Source organism: Alligator sinensis, unplaced genomic scaffold (assembly GCF_000455745.1).
Source record: "Alligator sinensis unplaced genomic scaffold, ASM45574v1 scaffold611_2, whole genome shotgun sequence".
Taxonomy (NCBI): domain Eukaryota; kingdom Metazoa; phylum Chordata; order Crocodylia; family Alligatoridae; genus Alligator; species Alligator sinensis.
The window spans coordinates 1,800,703-1,826,733 of NW_005841869.1; the positions used below are offsets into that span (position 1 = coordinate 1,800,703).

At 43.6% G+C, this 26,031-nt stretch overlaps 1 protein-coding gene across 3 annotated transcripts in view; it reads right to left on the minus strand.

Annotated features, from left to right (window-relative positions):
- Positions 1-6: 6 nt before the first annotated feature.
- TTLL11 (tubulin tyrosine ligase like 11) overlaps positions 7-26,031 on the minus strand; it is an 88,767-nt gene continuing 62,742 nt past the window's right edge. For 2 of the 3 annotated variants that reach the window (XM_025194053.1, XM_025194050.1), the window contains 3 exons: positions 18,547-18,804; positions 13,965-14,071; positions 7-2,737 (listed from right to left, as the gene is read on the minus strand). In XM_025194053.1, the coding sequence (XP_025049838.1) occupies positions 2,448-2,737; positions 13,965-14,071; positions 18,547-18,804 (655 nt within the window). In that variant the 3' untranslated portion in view covers positions 7-2,447. Of the gene's footprint in view, positions 2,738-6,055; positions 6,085-13,964; positions 14,072-18,546; positions 18,805-26,031 lie in introns of those variants that run through there. The other variant, XM_025194056.1, reaches the window with a different exon arrangement.

The window sequence follows — 26,031 nt, forward strand, 5'->3', positions numbered from 1 at the left end:
AAGAGCGGAAGCAGGGCATTTATCCTGCTGGCTTCTGCAGGAGAATTTGCTCCCTTATGAGCTCCTCAGCAAGTTCTCCAAAGCAAATTCAGCAAGCTAATAACAAAACCAAATCCTCTGTCCTCTCCCGGACACAAGGAGAAGAGTCCCTTTTTGCTCTAGCCCCAACACAGCATCCTGGCTTGTCCTTGCACAAGCTCTTCCCTTCAGAGCCTGCTTCTTTCACTTGCTTTCTCTTTTCTAACTCCCCTCTTAGCCAAGGACGGGCTGTTCCCCCTTAAAGGGACAGCCCGCACTGTTACAGAGATGCGGATTCAGCTCTAAGTTCTCCTCTTGGTTCAAATGTGATAGCAAAACCCCCAAAAAAGCAATTAGTTTAGCCTCTCACCGTTAAATCCATTAGTTACAGTACCTGACACTTGAAAAAGTAACCCTGCACTGTTCAGTGCAGCACTGGGAAAGAATATTAATTACATTGCTGAATGCTGGCCAAAACAGGCTCTGAAGGAAGAGCCATATAGTGGCCATTAAATATTTATTAATATAAAGATTTAAAAGCGATGCTGTCCTTATCTGCAATGCCCAGCTATGAGGTAACAGGAAGTGAAGTGGAGAACCAGCGCACATGCAATGAATAAAGTACTATGCTGCAAGGAAGAACTGCATTAGTTTCTCTTGCCCCAAGGGGCCAAGTGGGGGATTAACTTTTCCTTACTCCTGGAAAGCTCCCCGTTGGAGCTGGATCACTTGACACCAGTTGGGGATCTGCTCTAGAGCAGCGGTTCTCAACCATTTTTTTTTTGTTTTAATAAACATCAGTGGCCAGTCCCAACCCCGTGCCCCTCACTCCCGACCTGTTGCCCCATGTCCCCATGCTCCAGCCCCACAATGCGTGGGGCATGGGAGAGCCCCAAGCAGCCCCTCACAGGCTGAAACTCTGCCTGCCTGCAAGGGAAAAAACAGTTCCCCATGTTTTCCTCCTTTAAAGGAGAATCCATTTTTAAAGTTTGTTCGTGACCCTTTCATATATTCTTGCAACCCACTTTTGGGTCATGACCCACGGGTTGAGAGATGCCGCTCTAGAGGTCTTCAGCCAACTTAATTAAGTAAAGGTCTGCCATAATATTGAGAAAAAGGCCTCAGAAAGGACATGATCTAAAGCCCTCTGAAATGAATGGAAATTTTCCACTGACTTCACTTACATCCGCATCAGGAGCTCTGGGCTTAACCCCGCAAGATCCCTGGTGGGAAAGCCAGGCGCCAAGTGCCAGGGGATCTACTGGTGCTGTGTTTCTCAGTCCTGAGACCTCCTTGCCTGTGACCATTGAGGCTTTCAGCAGAGCGCCCCAATGTTCATGCCAAGGGATGAGACCCCAAAAATTAGAGAGCAAATTACACTATCTCCATGCATGTGAGTGGGGCCTGTGCAAATGGGAAATGTTACTGGAAAGGTCCTAAACCACTGCCAGCTGCAAAGAGCAAACCCAGCAGCTTGGAGTCTGATCCAGCCCATCTTTACTCACCAGCGGCCTGACACAGACACCCCTTGAGTCAAGGAAAGGGAAGGTGTGCACCTGCACCGCTCTCTCTGCAAGGTGTGCGCTCAGCACTGCTGATGTCAGCACATTCAAATCAGCACGGGGCTGTTTCCATGCGAGGGTGAGCAGCACCGGGTCCCTTGAAACCACTTGCCTTTAAGTAAAACAGCAGTGGGGGTGACAAAAGTTGTGTAAAAAGACCCTAAAGTATTTAGGGCTTCTGTGTTTTAAAATTAACTTTCAAATAAATACATTTCTCTCCAGTGTAATTGCTGGCCTGCCCTGCCACGTACCAAAAAAGAAAAATCAATACCTGCATGAACAAGAATTCAAGTGAAATCCACACAACATAGAAGCAGAGCCTAAAATTTGATTAAATGCATAATTTGAGCTCTGGGTTTTCCAACACACACAATTTGACAGTTTACACCTCCCCACTTGGTTTCACAACGGCACGCGTTGTAACTCCAAAGTGTGTTGTTCTGGTCTCAAAGAGTGGCTTCTCCTGGACGTGAGTGAAGGTGAAATGCCGTTGACGAGGCTGTGCCTCCCAGTCCGTGCTATCAATCCCATGATGCTGGTTACTGTAGCATTATCTCTTTGCCCCTTTGTCTTCATAAATGATTTCCCATAAACTCAGAATAAAAGGTGCAGTATGTCATCTCAGCTATATTGTATGCTCACTGGGGAAATAATAAATAATGGCCATTGCTGGTGAGGGTCATTACCAGGAAAGGGGAGCTTGCAGCCATCCTTTCCGAAAAGCATAAATCAGGGAAAGCTGCAATAAATAATCATGATGAGCAGAAGGAAGAACCCAGGAACCCGTGTTTCGCCTCCTGCAGCACACGCATACAGGGATCTGTTTCTCGCCCTGACGTTCGTTTGCAACTCGACGGAGCGGCTCCCTCACAACCGGTGACTCCTATAATCTGCAAGTTTATTGGTGGCGGCCGTGCGGTTGAGGAGAGGTGCGTGATGAGCGGGGGTGAGGTGAAGTCCATCTGGCTGGCAGGTGATGAGTGCCGGTCGCCGCTCCGTTATTCCTCGGCTGCAAACGAGGCGCTTTTCATCCAGGGTGACGAGCTGGTATTCGCAGAAATCAATCAGTGTGGCCACCTGCTCGCGTAATGGGAGTGACTTGTATCTTTTTTGAGCCAGGCAAAAGAAAGCTTCCACAAAGGCTTGCAAGCACATCCCTTCAAATAAGGAGAGAATTGACATGAGAATCAGGGGCAGACTTCTCCCATCCCGCGTCCTTTCAGTCTAACGTGTCCCGTTCTCTAGCACCTGTCATCTCCACGGCTGGGCATGTGGGTGATTGCGGATATACAGACACAACTATGTTAGTCAGCTCCTTTTTTTAATTCAAGCTCCGGCTGCCTCGAACCTTCGCTAACAAAACACCCTTCTGCCTGTCCTTTAAGACCAAAAGATGACATTTTCTTTGTATTGGATAGATCAATCAAACAGCACAAAGTTGTTGGGTTTTTTTTAAAGTGCACCAGAAAAGCCAACGTGCCCAAGGTGAGTTATAGACGGGCGATGCTCCTGAGCATCGAAGATGCTCACAAGGATATACAGGCATCAGCCCGACCCCAGAGCCTACCATCGAGAGGTAAATTGCTATAGCAACTACTGATTCTAAAGGGTTGCAAAATTGAATTGACATAAGATCAGCCCCAATTCTTGTCGCCTCAAATATTAAATTGAAACTGAGTCTGACACATACCAACATGCTGAGCTTCAGGGAATATAATCTGCCCAAGGGAAAAACAAGTCATACATGCAACTCAAGTGTCATTTCAAAACTCGGACTTTTAGAGCTGGACCTATATCAACAGTCCCCAAACAAGAGGGTTGTTTCAGTTTGTGGCTCTGTACAGCTTCCCCATTAATGAGTGCCCTCATTAAAGCAGAAGCGAGTTCTCCTAAACCATGCATCCCCTCTGTAGCCTTTTTGCCAAGGCTCTGAAAAGGCAACTAATTAGCATCAGTCATGGCAGCGGCTTTGGCTATAATGGCGCTTCTCCACCAGGAACTGGAATTTCACGCAGGCCAGACAGAAACACCTTTACAGCCCGTTACTGGATGGGAACGAGCACGTCAAAAGCAAAGGGATCTGCATTTTGCCAACACTCCCTTTGCGCTTTTTGTGAACACCCCGAGTTGTTGCAAGCGCAAGGGCACAGCTTTCGGTGTCATAATCCTTCGCTCCTGCTGCTGCTTTTCTTTCCCAGCTAAGGGAGACCACACATGGGAGGCGGGGGCTTGGGCTTGGCGCACAGTCCTTGTCCACAGGCCAAGTTCAAGGACGGGAACCTGTGCTGTCAACATGCAAAGACTATTCTGCTCCTGGCACGTAAGGAACGGGGATGCCAAGCACTGGAACAGGTTTTTCGGCAGCCAGCGTGCTCTGGCTTTTCTGCAGATCCTCTCTTTGGCTCCTCTGAAAGCTGCTGTTGCTGCAGTGGTTTTGCATTTATTAGAGATTGGCTGCACTAACGCTTATAGCTCTAAAGACTGGGACTTTGACTCGAGTGTCGTGCCTTAGGGGACTCGAGACGAGTCAATAAGAAGAGACCTTTCCCCAGCTCCTCCGCTGCTCTTCATCCCTCCCGAGCTAAGACCACACACTTAGCTGAACACCAGGGTTAAATGTCCCTCCTTTGATGAGAAATACCCAACATCTTTTGTAACCAGAAGAGGTTTCCTCCATCCAAAAGGCTGCGGGATGCTGACCCGAGGCCCAGAGCCCTCCCCTGCATCACCGCCTACAAACTTAAGGCTTCTGCCAGCCCTGCTTACCCAAGCACAACCCCTAACCTCCTGCTCCTCTTATCCAAAGAGTGGTCCATCTCTCATGGTAAGAGGGATGTAGCCAACAGAAGACTTCTAATCTCCAGTGCACTGAATCTGAAGGAGCTAAATACCCCACGTGCCCCTCGAATACAGCAGGCCAGATTTACTTGTGCGGAGGACAGCTGAACTCCTTTTTTTCATATCCCCCAGATGAGAGCGCGATTTCACTGGCATCAGGAAAAATATTCTGCTTAACCTGAGCAGAACTGAAACACAGTGGGGTTGTTTTAATGGCATGAAACCTAAGCTCTTGAAGCATGCAGTAAAGGCAAGCAGACTACGGCCAAAGATTCCCTGCAAAGATTAGCCTTTCTGCTGCCCCGACGAGCAGCCAGCCTCCGATAGCCACATGCTGCAGAAACAAGATTCCTACAGCGCTCTCTGATTGCGCTTCGTTAACAGCACGATACAGTGCCTGCACGCTCGCGCTAATTCCAGCATTTTAGAATCGTGCGGCAATACCACCTTTAATCCTTAATTAAGGACCCAGGCCCTGCTGTATCTTTGAGGAATACCAGCAACAAGGAACCATTATATCCAACTTGTGTTTTAAGTGTGTGCACTAACTAGGTGAAGCAGTTAAGGTTTTAAAAACAAAACAAAACACACTTAATTCAAGGTTATTGATTTTAAAAAAGCAACTTTTTTTCCCTGCAACATTACAATTACAGTCCAAAATATCATTTCCTCTCAACTGAGACAGCAATTGGGGTCAGTTACAAGCTCTACGGTGAAACAGCTTGCAAAGAAATTATTGGGTTATCTAAGAGCAGCAGCTGCCGGCTCGGTAAATTATTTTATCAGTCATGGTGTGCTATAACATGAGAAACAGGGCCAATTTGGTAGCATATATATTACCTCCCCATAAGTGACACTCATGCAGAGCATTTAATGAAAAAAAGTTGGATGCTGCTGTTTTACAACGAGAATAACAGTTGCTGCGTGGCTTACCACTGGAGGCAGGCCAAGCTCAAGGCCACATCACCACAGACATCTCAGGGAGGTGATTATGTATGGAAATACTAAACTCTATTTTTTATTTTTTTTCCAGAAGCCATCTGGTTCATTGAGGCCTTAAGCAAATCCAGTAATTCCTGAATCTGGAAATGCTGGGGTTGAAAAGTCACCTGCCTGTTCAACTCACCTTCTTTTGCTAACAAAGCTCTGTCAGCTAATTGAAAATGAACCGCTTCTAAAAGCAAGTCTGCAAATTTTCCACATGATTCATGTGTGGAAAAAACAAACCCTGTCCACCAGTACCCAGAGCACCTGCAAACCTGGTCTGTCTGCAAAGGAGACCACAGCAGAGCTGGACCGAGGAGAGTGCAGCAAGGTGGACATAATCAAGTGTATGATCACTTATTTCCTTTGTAGCATACATTCAATTTTTTCCTCTTCTAATATTAGTCCTAGACATGTTGCCTCCATCAGTCCTTTGAGCAATATATTTTATGTATTGCTCTCATGCCTGATCTACATCTTATCTTTTATGTATAGAGCCACTGCATATTATACCTTACCTACCTCTAAGTTAGATAAAAGAATACTTGCCTGTTTCACAGGGGGAAAGGCTTCATTAACATTTGTGAGGCACTTTTAAATCTTCAGAAATATACAAGTACTTGTACAGGTGTGATACCTGGCCACCTTCTAGTGTGACTGTGAATCACTCAGACACTTGGTGCTTAAGCAGGAAAGAGATAAAGGGCTACTTTAGAAATAAAATACAACCGTATCACGGACCCTAGGGAAGCAGAGCTGGAAAAAAGACCTCACAAGGTGATCTAGGCCAGCCCCCAGCTCAAAGCATCCCTAACTCAAACCTCCCGGCCAAGGGTCTGTCCAACCAGCTCCTGAAAAGGTCCAAGGATGGAGACTGCACAACTTTATCCTTTACAGAAGGAACATGTACACGCAGGGAGAATGTAGCATCATCATCTTCACCAACATTATCATCATCATTAAAGAAAAATACATTTTGAACTAGGTTGAAGAGCTGAAGACACCAGCTGGACAGCTCTGTTGGCCAATACACTAGCTTCTTGTATAGAGCAAAGACTGACCCCCGAGACCAGGGGAAGCCGATTCCTACAACCTCCCACTGTGGCATGCTCCTGACCTGGACAGGATGTCTTTATCCATATGAGGGCATTAATCCTAACCAGCGCTTCCAATCCTTTTTTCGCTGCTAACAAGGGTGCCAATGGGACCCCACGCGAGATGCTAAATGTGCGGTAGACCAATTCTACTGCGCATTATCGCATCGTGGCAAAAGCCGTGCTATCATGCTTAGCGCACAGTAAAATTAGTCTACTCATTAACATCACTTAAGAGAGGTGCGCTGGCATTACTAGTGCGCATTTAGTTATTACAGGTACTAAAAACTTAATGCACAACAACCATGGTGCATTAATGCACATGTAGACGTGCCAAAGGGCAACAGTATTTTTCGATATGGGAACAACTGTCCAGTAAGACATATCAGTTTCTTTTCATAAAGCTACTGAACAACTGTCAGGAACAGATGGCCTCATTTTTATATTGAATATGATAGTAATTGTAGAGCTTAAGTTACATTACAAGTTAAATATTTACGCCATTACTGGAAAAAAAAACAACTAACCTCTGAACTCTGCTATCTTGACAATTTAATGCGTCTCAGGCCTAAAAAGGTGAACAGAGCAGGTAGGCAGATCATTATGCACTAAATCCCATGCTAACAAATAACTCTCGGCCAGTAGTGCCCTTTCTTCATTTCATCAAATGACAGACAAGCCGGCTCACCAAGGATGGTGATTAGCAAACTGAGGCTAGTCCAGAACGAAAGGTCGGTTTGGGCTCCCATTAAGCTTCCTATTTCTATTTCTCCAGATATAGAGACAAATTGTATTTCTGTTAATTTGATGATGTCCCAGCACCAGCTAATCAGTCATTGTAATCGCCTCGTGAAACTTCAGATGTGTAGAATATGCAACTGCTCATAAGGCACGTTTTGAGAACGCATTATGCGGAAGTGATTTCTTCAGCAAGTGACACGTTTTGCCGCGTTCTTCATTATTTACTGGAAGAAAGGAGCCCTGGCCATACTCCAATAAAAAGAGCAGGAGTCTGTGAACAGGTAATCCTATCTCGATATTTTGAAATATAGAAGATAAGACTCTAAATACTCTTAAAATAGTTTTTAAAAATTCTTATTATTTGCTAACAGTCTCCCACCCTTTTTGCAAACACAAAACATTTCTTTGGATACATCATGCAGAAGCTAGCTAAAATATAGACAGGCATAAAACCCAGGTTATAAGCCACATTGTATTGTCTTTCTCCTAAGTGGCCATTTGAATTTGTACCTGGCCACCATTTATAGAGCGGTCACTGATTTGGGAAGGGAGGACTTCCATATTCTGGCATCCAGGTTGAGACAACCTGGCTAATTCCCAAAAATGCAGAATATCAACAGGTCCCGGTGTTATATGTGGTCAGCACTAGAAATCTATGCTTAGATCAAGTGTTTAAGCACAGGGACGCCTTAATGAATTGGGGACCAATGATTACAATTAATTCTATATCACTAAACGTTTCATTTGTGCCAATTTGCATTAGTCTGTATTATGTCACCATCAACAATCATACAAATATACCGATAAACTAAAGTAGTCACAGATCTGTTTTCCCCCAAAGGTAAAAAAGGTGACTGCTACAAAGCATCAGGTCCAAAAATAAGACCCTACAGCATGAGAAATAAGTGAGATTCATCTCCACGATGTAGCAAAGCCTTCATTATTTCGTTTCCATTTTGTGTTCTGTGACGAATTAAATCTGCATTTCCTTTCTTAATACAGCTCCCTACCTGACAAATCCCAAACTCCATGCAGCAAGTCTACAGGCACCACTTCCAGCTCCTATGCAGATGCACATGTAGGGATTTGGGGCCAGCAAGAGAATTATACTAGAAATGTTTGGAAAATATCATGTGGCTGTTCAAGAAGTCTGAATTTTACAGCTCTGGTGCATGGAAGGTGCGCCAGCTATTTTAACAGCAGCAGCAAAGGAATAGAAATTTAAGAGAACTGGGGTACATTTTATTTTTCCACTTGAGCCTCAACAAATCGCTCCAAGGGATGGATACCAAGACAACATTTATAGTAATAATACTTTGGAACGATACAAGAGCGAGCAGCTTTGTTGCTTATTTTACAGGCCTAAAATGTAGAAGATAATTAATAGGAGAAAACTAGGGTCCATCTTCAGTAACCATAGCTTCTTATAAGCAAATAATTTTCCTTTTAGTGACCTCAGGGAAATGCATAATGCAATTTGTGTTAAGTAGCAGAAAATGTGGCCAAAGTGGTCTCTTCACTATCCAATATTGAAAAGCCTCTTATTAGTACAGTCATCTGATGAACATTGAGTATAACATTTCAAATTAAAACAAATTAGAAAAAAACAAAAAAACCCCCAAAAACTAGATTTGCAGAGATTTTGGAGGAAGAACACTCTGCTGTAAGTTTAAGTATAGCAAATAATAAAACCAATGTTATCCCAGTGATTTGTGTGCGCGCACTCAACTTAGGGTCTCATAGGTTATCAGCGTGTACTCAAATCCATTACTACTTTCTCACCCCAGGGAAAAAGTAATTACATAAAAGAATGCCTACTCTTTAGTGGGAGCAAAAGATAAGTGTCACACTCAGGAAAGAGGAAAACGCTGAGATTTCAGTTGTCTTGTTTTCCTCCGAAAGGAATTTATGAAAACACTGTTGGGTAGGGAGAGGGAGGGAACGCAGAGCAACCTTTAGAGTGGGAACAAGTCAGCTAAATACAGCAGTCTGTTTTCCAGGCGGAACAATGATTTATACTGCAGATGTCTGCGTAGTCTATTGGAGACCTCTCTACAGAGATAAAACTGCTTTCAACGTCTCCATGTGAAGCCACAAAAATATTAAGTCCATAATGTATCGAGTGTGCTAATACAAGATTGTTTGGAATATTATATATACATTTCCCCCCCCAGAACATTTTAAGAGGGAACACGTAAAAATACCCTGAGCCCGAAAGACAAAACTTTTGCTGAATTTGCTCCTGCCTTTATTTGTATTCTGCACCTTTTCCTGGAGCCTCCCACAGCACCTAAAACCCAATCACAGTTATTTATTATTTATATTGCTGGGGCGCTTCCAGCCAAGCCCCACTCAGCACCAGGGCCCTGTTGTTCAAGGCGATGTGCAAACTTGCAGAAGACAGAATCCACCCCCAAAAAATGGGGACAGAAACTGCAGCACCACTTAAAAAGTGGGGGAATTTACACCAACTGCCACTACCCTGGTCCTTGCATTTTGACAGATTTCTTGCAATGGGCCAAGGAAAGAACTGAGCCTTGCCGTACCCCAGGGCAGTATTCATGTGCCTGTAACAGGCCAATCGACTGGTGCAGAAACAGGCCAAGGGACTCGTCCAGGATACACGCGAGTCACTGAGGGAGGCAGAAATAAGTGTACCTAATCGCACACTGCTTGGACACCCTTTTCACTGCCAGATTTCAACTTAAACAACTGTTTCCCACGCAAACACAAACAAGACAGGGGTGCAATTCTTCATCTGCCAAAAAACAGCCCATTTGCTGGGAGGCACGGTGCAGTAATGCTCAGGCACATGTCACACCAAGATCTTTGCTGCGTCAAGCCTGAGCCCTCTCACAGCGGGTTCTCTTCCCAGTCTCTCGCGGATCAATGCTCTTTCCTATTAGGAAAGCAGGAGCCTGTAAACATGGTTATTGCAGGTCCTTTCCCATCTTCAGTCTAGCATGGCCATACTAATAACCCTTCCCTTAAGCTGACTCGAGCTGATTGCTGCTGGAAAGTCATTGGGCTAAATTTCCCCCTTGCGGAAGTGGGTGCAAGTCTCATGAAAGCTCCTTAGGAGCATTAAGGACTTACATATGCAGTGCTTTAAACTCGTAAGTTGGATGTAGAGAGATTGTAAAATGAGCTGTAATGACAAATCAACATAACTTGGACTGACGGCAGTCATTAGGTATTCAAAACTAGTGCAGCTTTCCCCAGGGGGTGGTGGTAGCAAAAATAAATAAATAAATCAAAATGCAGCTACCTGGAGAGCCTACAATAAAAATCGGCTCACCACCTCCGCTTATTACTGCTGTTATTTCTTACGTGCCGACACAGAGGTCAGCGCTTTACAGAGCACGAACACTGAGATTGTGTCTGTCTGTAGTGGGACAGCAACAGCAGTGCATGATGCAGCAGGAGAGCCAGAGAAAGGAGTTTACAGCTCGTTTCTCTAGTTGGTATTGTTGTGTGCATGCCATATGGGAAATAGTGGAACTTAAGGAGAGAGCAGTGAAAGGGGAAGGGTAGTACTAGGACAGAAGGGTGGGAGGCACGACAGCAATGCAGGAAAACAAAGTTTCTACCCTTCCTTTTTCACCATCACACCCTGATCTAGACTCAGCCATTCTCCCCCACTCACTGGAGTGGTTGATGTCTTCTTTGCTTTGCCATTTATACCCATTGAAGGATTAGTGTATGTGTGTAGCGACCCCCTAGGCACCTTGCCCCTTCGACCCAGCCCGCGCTCGGGGCTGCCAAGGGTGCACGTTCTCTGCACGAAAGTGCGAAGGGCAGGCCTCCCGCTCTGCGCTTCTGCTCCTTACCAGAGTCTGCAAGAAAGCCACCAGAAGAGCACATGACTGATGGGGAGAGCGCGCATCTAATAACTGCCTCTGCATGACTCACTCCTCAGCATTTGTTTTCTTTATTTGCCCATGTGCAGGTAGGGGTTCCAAGCCCCTCTGGTTCGCAAGCTACCAATTCACATTTCTCCTTCCTAATACAAAATTTACATGTGGATATTAAAACCCCAGCTTTTAACATTTTTAATAAAAGTGACAATTAAATTGCAACAAGAACAACAGCGAGCGTATTTAGAGCTATGCATTCAGTTTCATTGGGGTCCAGAGTACGTATTAAAAATCCAACAGAGAAAAAGAAGTTACTTTTAAAATAAATGTAATCATTTTCTAAAAATGGAGATTTTAAATTTGTCTTTAAAATTCTTTCCTGCTTTACAAGTCCTAGATGGGAGTCTGTTTAGCTCCAGTGCCTCTCAGCACAGGTTTATCTTCATTCATACAAGAATCAGGCATTAGGGGTTTATTCTTCCCTAGATGTATGCACATAACTTTCATTAACTTTATTGGAAATTCTGTGCATGCATAAAGAGAAGTGATCCCATTACAGCTTCATTACAGATGTGTGTCACATACTGGTACCTAGAGTTGAACAGTATATAAAGTTGAAAGCGGTGTGAATAAAGGTAGCATTTTAAATGTGGGACACTTTTCGGGCCCATTTTTCTGCCTGTGCAAAGCTGAAATGAATGGTATTGTTAGATCATAAGCTCTGTGAAGCAGAGACTGTTACTGCGTGTAGCACTTTGCACAATCAAGCTCCAGTCTTGCAGTATAAATAGATCATACTAAATACTTCCACTGATACTAATACTTCAGCAGAGTGGGAAACAAAACCCCCACAACATGAAAAGAAGTCTCAGTGCATTTTGTGGGAGAAAGGTACCAAACTGACCACAATTACCAAAGTGCAGCTTATGATTTTGGGGTGTTTAACTAGCTCATGACTTTCCAAAACAGCGAAACCCCTAGTCTGTCCAAAGTTGGGCTCTCCAGATCACTAGCTATTGCAGATATGGTTCTACGCAAGGTTGGTTTGGGAACCACTGAGTGATCCACCTGAGGTTACGGACAGATTTAATAATTACACTGAATTAAAAGAGTCGGGCAACTGTTCTAACAGTTTCATGTATCCACCATCTTTCAGTAAAGGGTGGAGGGTTAGCTTCTTAATTGTAGAAATAATTAGGAACTTTGCCCAGAAGCCGTCAGTCCAACCACTGAACACTGCTGATTACATGAAGGCATCAAGAAAAGGCATTTGGGGCACAAGAGCGTGGCTTTTCTTAGACCGGTGCCATGCAGGGGTTGTCCCGAGGGAAACAGTGAAGACAGTGGGGCTGAGGCTGGCAGAAGCAGTAGAGCAGAAAGAGTGAGATGCAATACAATGAAACACAAAATTGGCTGCGTAAGAAGGGAGAGCAAGACCAAAAGTGGAACCTAAGCATACAGTTTGCATGGGTAAGACAAGGAAGGGTAGGTCTGGGAGAAGCAGCGGGGAGCAAAATAAATATTTCTTGCATCATCATGTTCTGGTCAGCAAAACAGAGAAACACTAATAAACACACAAACCAAAAAAAAAACAGTGCTAGCAACATTACAGGAGCAGTTTGTACAGCTTTTGCTTATACATAGCAATTTAAGATGCAAACAAAACATGAAAAGCTAATCCAGAATTAACAATAGGCCAGATGGTAATGCTAGTCTGAAGCAATAAACTTGAAAAATAGCTTCCTACTGCTACCACTGATCAATTTCCCTATTTAATAATTTAATCAAAAATGCATGTTTCTGCTACCATACATATTCAGCTTTAGAGGGGGGGCTGGGTTTTTAGTATTAATTTACTCATTCATCAGCAAAATTTCAGCTGTGGTTTAGAGCAGGAGAACTCTTAGACCTTAAAATGATAATTAAGATGCACACTTACCCTCAAAGGTTTGGATTTAAGCCTCTCTCTCCTGCCAACAAAGCTGCAGTAAGTTAGCTGCTGTCTGCAGCACCTTGATAGAACACCCACCTTGCTGCTCCAATGAATTTTATTATTTAATGAGTTTCTCTTTCGATTAAAAAAAAAAAATCTTCTTTTTATCAAATCATTTAAGTTTGGAGTCAATTTAACAGCTGAGCTGTAGTGCAAGTTTCTGCTAGAACATACTGTACCTCCCTCACTTATGAAGCCAAAGGTAAGGAAAATGAGGAGTCTTGTGTCAAACTCAATATATGTGAAAGTTGGCTAAAACCACATAATGGATTTGTTTAAAAATAACCCAATTTGGGAACAAGACCTAACCAATAAACCAACTAAATATGTGTACTCAGAGCACCTGAATGAGCCTCTTGTTTGTTAGACTGTGCAAGTTACTACATAATGCAGGACAACACCTAATTACGCTGTAATCAATAGACTTGAGAACTCACGGGGAATGCTTTTAAAGGAACTATGGATTTGGAGGGCCTGGGTGAGGTTTCACAACATCAGCTTCTGTAAATATAGATACAAGGTACTCTAATGTGTATTAAGAGGTTACTGATGCATGCCAGGGGTTCAGCACATAAATAGAAGACAAAATTCTTCAGCCACCAGATGACTCCAGGAGCAAGCGATAGGAAGCGTCCCTTCACAACCCAAAACTACACCTGAAAAATGGCCAGTACAAGTCTGGAGGGCTACAGAAAGCCAGGTCTGACTAGCACTTCCATCTTCCAGCCAGAGGAAAGCCATGATATAACCAGCCCGAATTCTCCACCGAGATGCACGTGGTCTGTTTCCACAGATTTTACTAGAAACATGGTGTGCACTTGTGAGCAAAGCCTACATCAAAAGGAACACTTACATCCTCAATACAAAATGGTATTACCTGATTCTTTGTGGTCCATCCCCATGCTGTTCCACCTTCTTGTGATATCAATGTAGAGAATATCGACTGTGGCCATGGAGAAGTTGCTGTTACTCAGCTTACAGTTCCTGTGAAATGGACACAAAACAAAGAGGAAGAGAAACACTCCGATTACTTCCAAGGCTAAGGGGAGGGAGACGGGCAAGCACAAAGACATGCAGAGCTTGGGACAAGGCTATCGAAGTCCAGGCACCAGTCAAACAAGTGCTTATTTCATACACACGTAAGGGTACAACAGAGAAAGCTCTGCATGTTCTCAGTTATAAAACCTGTCACACACACAACTCACCTCTGCATTTGTGTAGAGCAGTGGGGGGGCCAACCTTTTTGGCAGGCGTGCCACAAATTAGCCCTCCACCCTTTGTCACCTTCCCAGTCTGCCCGTGTCACTTGTGACACCTGTACCACAGGTTGCTCATGCCTGGCACACAGCTTCCAGACAACGGCACTTCTAGAAGGAGCTAAGCAAAAAAAAGAGTGCTCTGGCTATTGCCATGCATCTAAATCAGTTGAAAATTCAATGCATTCAATTACACGACAATATGCTGAGAACAAGAGGCACCAGGTCAGATTAAGGATTAGCTATCTACTGCACATGATTTTCAATTAGCTGGGTTTTACTAGAGAAAAGAAAAGGAAATAAAAAGGGATTAAAACATTCAACAATTTCAATTAAAATACGGCTTGACCAGTTGTCACAAACAGCTTTCTCCAGGGATTATTCTTACGAGTCCATCCCCAACTGAAGTTTGCTGATCCGCTGGAAGTGCCAGCATACATCTGCATGGCATATCCAACGGCCTGCTAAACGTGCTGCAACCACTAGGTAAGGATTCAGTTGGATCAGCTACAACTAGCATGAATGGGTCTGAAGCCACCTACTCTCATGTATAGGAGACACTGATGTCCCATTGCTACCTTGAGGATCTACCTCTTGTCTTGCTTCTGAAGCAGGTAACAAGGGCAGAATGTCTTACACATTTACTGGAGGATTCTTGGAAAAGGAAAAAAAAAAAAATTGTGGGAGGGGAGCAAATATGCAATATAGATCTTAAAAAAAAAAAAAAAAAAAAAAAAAAAGTCAAGGTTTTTCTGAAAAAGGAGGAAATGAAGAAGCATCAGGGACCAGAAAAGAACGAGTTCTTTCAGTGAGTCTGTCTATCCATCCTGAGTTTTATATTATCAGTATTTTCATCACCAAGGTATCTAAGGCACCAATGGTGGTGGAAGCAAAGCTTGGATCACTTCAAAACTTGGCTACCTAGCAGAAAAAGCACAGCAGGGAACAGTGAGGCACTGGCCTGTGGATGGAGCAGATGCCCCAACATATTTTCCCTCTGTAATTTGTATAATTCTATTTGTTTCTCTTCATTCATTCATTCTTGAATGCTGAAGGTGCCTGCATGGAAACAGGATCTCTGTACTTCAAGAGAGCATCTGCTCCCGCTGTTTATTCCTTTTGTCATAGTTGGTGACAGACAGAAGATAGGATACTGCTATCATGATGGAACATGCATATCCATAAAAAACCCCAATGAAAATGACAAATAAAAAAGTATATGAAAAAATAAATTGAATTCCGTGCCCCTGCACGCTGAAATTTCCCAATGAAAATCATTAGTGCACAATGCATCAGTGACTGGCATTCGGAAAGCCTCTCTCCTAGCCGACAGCAGCAGGGCATGCAGCCACATCGAAGAGCAGATCTAAGTCATCGGACCTCAATAGTCTATTTTCCCTAATTTTGCAACACAACCTCACTCCCAATCCTATGGTTTACTAGAGATAAAACAAGTCAATCTGGACCACGGAAAGCACTGAACAGTTGTTCCACATCATAGATCTGCCGTGGAATAAAGGCATAAGCGTACTTTCTGAATACAGTTGTAGGCTGTGGGTCAGTTGATGCCCATCTGTTGCCTTCCTTAAAGCTAGACACATACCTAAATAACAAGAACTGCAAAAGGAAATCATCTTCCTCTCCAATGCTATTACTTTCCTCATTTGTGATATCTGAATAATGCATGCTATGGTGTCCCAGGACTTGCTTTTCTACATACAAATATGGGAAGGAATAATAACTTTTCAAGGATGCCTATATAGCCAGCAGACAAAACCCACAACTAAGCAACAACCCGAAACAGTTCAGGACTGTAGGCTATATAAACAAAGAGCAGAACCAGACTGACATTTCGCACAATGTTTTGAAAGCCGTGCAAGAAGTTGCACAACTTTTTTTATCTTGGTACAGAACTCTCCAAAGCCACAGGCTTTGTATGCATGTTCCAGGTACGTACATGTCCCAAAGGTACGAGAGGATGGGCAAACGTCAACAAAAGGGTTAGACATTCCCCTAAATTAAGGCATACCTCTGCTACCGACACCTGCTCTTTCAACACAAAAAAGGAGTCTCAGTTACTCAAACAGTACATCAACGAGCTGGAAAAAGCTGTAGCGGGGGAGAAGTTAAGCTAAAACTGGGTGGGTGCTCTCAAGAAAAACACACTGAAGTGTCAGCTCTGAATAAACTCCCTGGACTTCAGTTTAACCATTTTGGGCAGCCAGCTCATACATCACCAAAAGATGCTTTGTTCTTTTTTGCCCTTCTGCATTTACTGCATGTTTCCCATCTGAACGGATAATCCAATGGGCGCGTCTACACACGACCAATGGGCTGTGCATCCAATAGGCTGTGCATCTACACATGACCAGCAGCTACTTTGCTGTAGCAGCACGCTCCCACATTATAGCACACCGCTATGGCAAAGTAGCAGCTAAAAGTAACTGTGCGCCGTGCATACGGTACAGTATGGGCGGCATCATAAACTTCCAAAAGGGCCAGGGCAGTTAGTGTACCTCAAGCCAACTTAAGAAACCGGTGCTTACTAGATATTGATACTTCATATTGCCTGTATGTACCTATTGAGATAGTGATTTAGGAGTATCGGGCTTATATAGTTAAGGAAATGAAGTAAACATACTTAGGATAGTCCATATTTCACAGGTAGGAAAACACCACAAGGCTGGCTAGATATTAGCACAATTCACGCCAATGGCCGACTCTTGCAGCGCATTTCAAGAGATGGACACCATGAAAGTGAGTTAAGACTGGGCACGCTATCTTTATTTCCTCATTCCCCTTTTTCTGGGAGGTACACAATAGAGGACAGTTCAGTTTTGCAAGGGTATTTCACATTAGTACTTCTATGTTAATCCCTCCATTGCTCATGCCGGTTACATATGCTGTATTTTCAGAGAAAGGCCTAGGATCAAACTATTAGTTTATAATAAGGCAGAAATTTAAAGCAAAATTGCCTACAGAGAGAGTCTTGTAAGGAAGATTAACTGCAAAACACTAAATTCACCAGCCAAATAGCTTTAAAAACAGCCCAATCAATTGGCACAGGAAGATAAGCACAGGAAGACACAGTCTTTTCATTTTGAAGAGCTGTGGATACAGACTGGCAAGTTTTGAAAAACACACTGCTCAGTGACAAGTCTATCCGTTTCTCAGGTATTTTTCCTGCTTCTTCATCCATCGCTTCAAAGGGCATTTTGAGGTGCTTTCCCCCACCCCTTTTCTGAGAACTTCTCAAGCTACTTGTTCTGCAAGAGAGACAGTTTTCATTCTGTGGAGCCACGACGATTTCTATAGCTGCCAAAGGCAATGTCTCCCATTTGTCATTTCCTTTCCTTCCTTGAGAAGTACCGAGGCAAACCGTGTGAAAAATTGGAGCTTTCTCCTTTCCAGTTCAGCGAGGGATGCTGTACCATCCCGCACTCACGGCAGACAGCTCCCTCCCGCGTGCAATTGTGTACTTTAATACTGGACAATGAGGAGTCTAGGAGGGCAGCAGACTAATTACAGGAGAAGCCTGTACACATACTTATCTCAGTAATTACCCATCACAAGAGCATTCACGAGTTCAAGGAGACTTAGGAAGGAAATTCTCTCTTTGGACAAATCTACTGACCTTATTGGAACAAAGTGTTTCAGTACTAGCTCCATATCTATCAGAGAGCTGCCATATCATAAAAGCAGCACAATCTCCTGGGGCCTTGAGGTCTTAAAATCCCGTGAGACATGTTATGCTAGCAGTTTCCAAGCCAGAGTGAATGGTCTGCAGATCACAACAGACTCCTCCTCATTTTTAATTAAAATGTGCTAATGGTGCAAGGTATCCAGGTAGCAGCTGTAGAGAAACCAGGACTCATGGTAGAGGTAATATCTTTTATTAACCCAACTAGATTTTTTTTTTTTTTTTTTGGGGGGGGGGGTTGGGTTTTTTTTGGATTAAGGAGTGAAATGGAAAGAGATTTCATACTTATAAAGACATGGTCAAATTAAAGATTTATTTTATTTTATTTTTGGGGGGCAAAAAAAAATCTAGTTGGTCTAGTAAAAGATATCACTTCTACCACAAGTCCTGATTGCTAATGGCACAAGACATTTTAAGGGCTGACAGTGACCCATTGACCCAAAAAGACTGGACATTATTGCTTCAGGCAATTAATTCTCTGGGGCAAATCTCAAGTCTCTCACCTTACAAACGTTCGGAAACCTGTTGGCCCCAACCTCGTCGTCCCCTTCACTCCCAGGAAGCGGATGAACAAGGCAGCTACCCTCTCCACCAGTCGCAGGTAGTTGAACTGCTTGGCATACTTCGGAAACACTTGCTTAAGACAAGGGGAAGGCAAGCTGGCTTCTGGATTTTTGCTGCTATCATGCTCCAATTTGTCTGTTGATCCTCCTTCCGATAGCTGTTCTTTCTTTTCCGATGCAGGTTCAGAAGGTTGAGATCTGTAGCACAAAAGTAATTGTACCTGGTGATAAGGGTGTTACTGTAAAACATTATATCAATTCACTATGGTTCTGTCAGCAATTTTTATCATAAAATCCTATTTTCAGAGATTTATACAGTAACTTGGAAGAAAAAAAAGCTGCTCTAAGCAGGAAGAAGCCGTGCAAGCAATTTTATACAAAATCAGGGGGGGAAAAAAAAACCAAACTGTTCACTTGTCTATAAAAGTTTCAAGAACAAGAAAGTGATACCTGGCTTAAGAAATCTTTATACTCATACTTGTTGTACAAGAGGGAAAACATATACAGGACCCAGTTTTCAAACTCGCCTGCCCAAAATAAGGACCCTTAATTCATATTTCAGCACAAATATAAAATGCCCAGTCCTGAGCACCCATAAATCTTCCTGAAGTGAACAGGAGTCTGCGGTTTTCAGCACCTGAGAAACATGCAACTTCTCCAAAGGGTTTGAAGTTTGGGTTTTTAATTTTTAATTTTATTTTTTTTAATTTCAGTCCAATGGCCCCAAGAACGTAAAAGGCCAAGCAAGTTCTCTCAGTGACTAGGAGAGCTCACCTCTACAGCGAACTGGTCATTCGCAGTCCACACTCATCCCGTCCAGTATAAACTATCAAAGATAGCACCAGTGATGATTTTTTTGGATCATATGGGTCTTTATCATCTGCTAGGCAGAAGTCATCAATTCACCAATTAGATCTTGGAAGGCAATAATTCCTAGCTACTTCCTGCCTTATTCAACCTGGTGAATCAGATGGAAAAGATCCCATCCCACAGCAATTTCTTAGAGACAATCAGAGATGTAGTTACCAATCCAAATGCCAAACTGCAAGAGCCAAGATATTCAAAACTGAGCAGTGATTATTGGGTGCTCAACAGACATCTGAAAAGGAACTTGATTTTCAGGCGGACGTGCAGGCACCTTCCAAAAGTCAGGTTCTTGAAAGATCCCTCACGTCACACATCCGAAAGCAGAGGCATCCCACATCACAGTCACTTTCCAAACTGTTGGTCAAGATCTAGTTGCACACTACTCAACAGTGCAGCTTAGCAGGGCTAGTAAAAATGTACCTGCCAGAAAAATACAAAGGCCTGGAAACCAACCTGCTTTATTAGATCCATCACACTAGGACACTACTACATTTCATTTCTTTTTTCCCCTGGGTGCGTTTCCTCCCAGGCCTCCCTGCCCCTTCTTAGCAACGTTTTCGGTAACATTTAAATAAGAGTAGGATGCAGAAAGAAGTCCTCCAACACTGAGTTAACAAAAAGGACAGTTAAAAACCAAAAGAGAAGGCAAATTTAAAGAAGTTACAGAAATCGAATCAAACATTTTATATCCAGTTTTGTGCAGGACATTCAAACAGGACCATCAGGGCTTGCTACTGCATCATCCCAGGGGCATGCTCCCTCCAGAAATCAACCCTGAAGGGATGCAGCCACTCACAGGCGTGACGCTTTTTGGGCAGGGCAGAAGAGTTACCTCCACTGATAATCCCCAAGGTGAATCAGCAGTTCAAAAACAACAGGTGCCTTCAAATAGCAAAGCTCAGTCACAGCAGCAGGGTGCAAGAACAGGGGCACGGGCAGTGCTGGGATCAACCATTACAATAAGTACCCCCCAGCTCAGAAGAGGAGCCAGAGTGAGGCGAGTGACTTATCCACTGGCATGCTTAGGGTCAAAACCAAGCTGAACAGGGATCCAAAATTCACTGCCAAGGAGATCAGGAGCCTGTGGCTTTAGGGCTATGCAGCAAAGAGGACTAGCCAGAACAAGGGCAGCCGGCACTGGACGGGTCCTGTTATTTTTTTTGAGGAAAAGGCAGAAAGCAGGGTGGGACCAGAGCTTGCGTGAGGAAGACTGTGCTGCGTGGACGAATGGGGAGCATCGCTATATCACGTTCTGCAAGTGGGAGGAAAGACACCCAAGTGCCTGGAAGACAGCTGGGATAACAGGGAACATACAATCCTCTGGTTCACACTCCTCTTACCTTCCAGATGGCAAAAAGGGGCAAATAACTTCCAAGCAGCAACAGCCCAGGCAGCCAAAGACAAAGCATGGCAGGAGGCTCCTGAAATATTGAGCAGCTCACCCTCTTCTGCTGCCTGCTTCCCTTTCCAGGGCTCTCCTGGCTCTGCAGCCCATCTGGTTGCCTGGGGGTGTTAATCCCTTCCACCTGGGCACCAGCTAGTCACAGCTGGAGCCATTTGCCAGCCCCCTTCCACAAGCAGAGTCAGGCTTTAAAATTTAACATGCCAATGAGTAAAATGCTCAGTATGTTCTGGAAATCAGGGAGGTTTTCCAGACAACCACTCACTCACTCACGGCTTGTTAAAAGATTTTTCTGGGGCTGAATTTGGGAATTTTAGTCAAGTCCTTGAATCGAATAAAGTAAACTGAAATAAGCAGCCGCTTGCCTCCATTTAAAAGAAAATGTGTCTCCCCTCCAAAATAGAAGGATCGAGATTTCTAATGATCTGTGGGGCAGACGCGTGCATTTTTGGTGTAGCTGGAAAGATGCAGGTCCCCATACATGCTCTGAGAGCCGCAAGCCCTGTCTGCCACCTTGTTCCCAATTCTTAACCAGTCCTCAGTCATGACACTGACTGCTACCTCTATTCCTCCTCCCCTTTCTTAGCGCACAGCTTGCAAATATAAATGCCCTCTCAATCCCCATGAACTGCACTCAACAAGTGATTCAAGCTATTAGATATGAATGGGAAAATGCATTTCCAGACAGAGCAGGAATACCAAATAGACTCAGAGGTGACGTGGAGAATGTGAACAAGATAGAGGAATTATATCTGCAATGCGAGTGCCAGAAGATTATCCCTCATTATCAGACTTACCAGATACAAAAGTAATCACAGTGTTATTTAGAAATTGTGTTAATTTAGGGGTTTAGGTCAAATCAAGGACTTTTGCCAAGGCGCAGATTTGCATTGCTGCCCAGCAACAGAGCAGACTTGTACACGGTTGTGTGTGGTTTCAGTGCTCTCACAGCCACGTGCCTTTCAAACTCAACGTACACACAACTTCCCGCAGATCTGCAAGTCTAACGGCTTTGTTTTTTGCTATTACAGAAGACAAATCCCACAACTGCTTGCAAAGAGCTTTGTGACCATACGTAGTCAATCCCAAACCCACACTGTGCACTGAAATCAAAATTATTATTCATGTCTTTTTTTTCTATTAGAAAAACAAAGTATTTCTTGAAGGAGGGCTTTTATTCAGCTCTATCCTGCCTTCATTTCACTATCAAGCAATATGGTCTCAGCTCATACTTTAAAAATGGCAAAGATGGCCAGACTTTTCTATATACAGAATGGTCATATTAGCCTGGGTATCCTGGACGGGTCCCATTTTGCTCAGACAGATCCTGCCTCCCTAAATTGCTCCTGGCATTTCAAATAGATACTATATTCTTCTTCCCTTTATACTGGTTTGCAGACTGCTGTGAGCTGTTAAACACCTGCTACCTTTTCACTCTGGAGGTGGGCGAATCAATCCCTTTGCATAGTCTGACAAAACACAAAAGTGTTATAGGGTGAAAGGAGCTGTATACGGATAATTTTCCACTGTCAACATGCACTTTGGCTACCAAGGTTCACAAGCTGCAAAGAACACAACTCTATTACCTTTCGCATCCACGATTATTATTATTTAGGGAGGAGATGATTGAGACCTGAGAAGAACACAGGCATGATCTCTCGACCGCCTCAAAATCATATCGTTGTCACTACCCGAACGGTTGGAGAAAGGACTTCATTTCATCCCGTATTAGCAGCCCCACCACTGTCACCATACCAGTGCCATCTGCCACTCATGTTGTGCACATGTGTGGGGGAAATCTCTCATTGTGGCCTCATTTCCTTCAGTCCATTGCAGCAAGTTATTAATTTAGAGCGAACATAACACAGAGTTGCCCCCAGAAAATCAAAAGGCATTAGTTCAAAACACAGGTGTGAGCAGCACAGAGCCACGTCACAGCTAAGCGATTCTGATTCCAGATCGCAAACCTCATACCCACTTCTTTTAAGGGTGGGAGAAATCAAATCACAACTCAGACCGGGGCCACAGGGAGCACAAGGTCAATAATAATCGAGCCAAGGGCAGACGATTAGTGCCCGGCTCCCTCGTTTCCAGCACAACAACAATATAATATCATCCCCAAGTAAATGAGCACTGCCTGTTGCTCAGTTACTGATACACAAATCATCACTGTACCTGCATCACTCTTCACTCACCCGCTTTCCAGGAGATTTCCTTTGTCGGGGTGGAGGTGGAGGGGCACCCGTTATAAGGACAGTCAAAAGCTACCGTTTAGAAATAACTCGACTTCTCTTATTGCTCAGCTGTAATCTAATGGGGATTAAGGATGAGGCTAAGGATCTTTGTTGTTATACTGGCAAGGATATCCTGCTCCAGAGTCACATCATATTTGACTAAATCAACATAAAAAGACTTTACTGTGATATGGCAGGGGGAGCGGGGGGCAAAAATAAGAACCACGGCTAAAATCTGAATGCAGAGACAACAGTTGTGTACTGCGTGTTATAGTCATGGCACGTGAGCTGTGTCCCAACAGAAAGAAAAGCCAGACGTCAGAACCAGTGAAACCCACTCACAGACGCAGACTTCTTTCTCTGCCATTTGCTTGTGAAGAGGAAGGAGAGGAGCTATTCGGGGATTTTAAGTCAAGGGAGACTGGCCAGATTGCTCCAACCCTGGATCTTTGGTTTTTCTTCAACTTCCAGTTGGCCACTGAGCCCATCCACAGCCAGTGAGGTACAGTCCCGCGCTACAAGCTCAGGTGCACTATTCCACCTAATTCGAAGCGTCTCCAATGAGAGGGTTTCCCATATCTTCTTCGAAAGACTTTTGCATTACCTGGATAATCCAGCAAGATGTACAAAAGGGACCTCACTTTAGCACTGCATGCGAAGGACGAGACTTCTTACACTGCTAGCACCTGTAGTCCAGTGCGCAAGTTTTCTGCATACACATGCATTGAAATCCTTCAGTGGAACTTGGACCCGTGATCTTATGGCCCCGCAGGAGAGAGAGCTAACAAATGAACCAAAAGTATCCTGCTGCCAAGCTCTCCGCTTTCTTTACGTGTTTTAAACACAGAGGAGGGGTCTTTTTGCAATGCTGACATCTGACATTTGCTTCAGCTTTCCAATTTCAAATGCTTATTTAGAAATTTCTTTCTACGGGCAAGCACCTCTACACTCGACCGTTCTCCACAGGTACCACTAGTGACAGCAGAACAGGATTCCTTGCCGACATATTTTGGAAAGAGCGATTTTGGAAAAAAGCTATTTCCAAAACTATTTTGAAAGAAAAGCTGTTTCACTTCTAGACTTGTGGGCCTTTCTGTTCTTAGGGAGGGGAGTAGCTTGGGCCCAAAGTTTTGTGCAAACTCTGGTACACTTATTAAAGCATGATCTTTTAATGCATTTTTATGTTAATTATTTCTGTGTGATGTTTGCAGAGGCCTTCAGGCTGCAAGGAGTTATATTATTGCTCCTATTTGCTTAGCATCAGCCGGCCACTCAAACAGGACCTATTTGTGATGATATCTGTAAGGTGAACCAGTGCTCACTAATGACTCACTTGAGATCGACGAATTCACGCAGAGCACCAGGATCAATCAGAAAAGTAACAATTTTTGCTCAATAACCATCTAGAGGGAATCTGAACCTGAGACCTAGAGGATAAAAGGCTTTGTATCCTGATAAAAATTCCATGAGCTATCAAGTCCCACAACCCTTCTGGCTTATTTCTGCCTTCCTTTCGACTTGTTTATATTTATTCTAACAGCTCAGAAGATGTATCTAGCTAATTATTAGGGGAAAGTGCTTAATTGGATAGGGAATACAGAATAATTACATTAGAAATCTCCACAAGAAATTAAACCTCTACTGTATCAGTGAAGTTTGAGATGAAAATCTTCTAAGCCATGTGTGAGCTCTACATGAATTAACGTTTGTAGGATGAACAATTTGGCTTGTCCCTTACTTAGCATGATCTCTACTTCAGTTTTCCTTACTTATAGGCAGGATCAAATATGATTTACAAATTACATTTGATCATTTTGTGACTGCAGAAACGTTATTGAATGATCTCTCTACGTACCTTAGCTCCATGGCTCACCACCTCTGTAGACTCAAGACACCTTTTGGTAAATGCCAGGCCTCAACTTTCACTTGGTTTTTGCTTACAGAAAAATAATAAAACAACTCTTCTGTTGCAAAGACCTCAGAAAGACCGATAGGGTTTGACCCTCTGGATTCCTGTTTGACATCTCTGCGTTCATCTTGTGAATCATGTATAGGCATTTGCATGCCTAACCGTGCTAATAATGCGCAGCACTCTTCAAAGGATCTTGTGACACCCTGGTTGAGCATCCCTGCCCTAGCTTTCCAAATCATTTGCTTATGATTATGATATCCTTACCTACCAGATATCAGACTGAGTTATTAAAAAGACTGCCTGCTACATTCTTTTCCAGTTTTGGCAAACATAAGAAACGTACTGCCTGCAGTTTGGATAACTTTTAAATTCCTTTACAGTTGAATGCGTATCAAGTTTTGTTTAATCTATATGGTAGGTTTGTATACAGTAATGTTCATCGATTTACAAGAGAGAACCAGCTCATTTCCTTAAAAATAAATCAGGTACCTAAAATAACTTGGCTTTGTTATTTTAAATGTCAGCCAGTGATTTACCAGCGATTGTTACAAACTTCAAAAATGCTGCCGCATGCGGTTAACCATATTTTATCTTGCAGTATTGCTTCACTAGAAGATGTGGCTCTCAGCCAGCAGCTGTCAATGGCGCTCCCCCCCACTCCCGCCCCTGCATGTGCGTAGGGAACCCTGGAAACTAGAGGGGTTTATATTTAATTTACATGCCAAGGCACACGGGAAGAAGTTCATGCAATTTCGCCAAGTTACAGTTGTGTCGTTACTGGAACAATCTCACAAACACAATATGTTTGTTTTAATTTGCTTATATGTCTGCATGCATTTAAAATCGCTAAGGGCAATTACCGAGTACCATGGGCTAATGGACTAATAGAAGAGAGCTGGGAACCAGCACCTCTCAAATTCTAATTGGCCTCTGCTAATGACCTACTGTGTGGCATTCAGCAAATTGTTTAACCTCTTGGTCCAACACTCCTCTTCTGGAAAGAAAAAGGT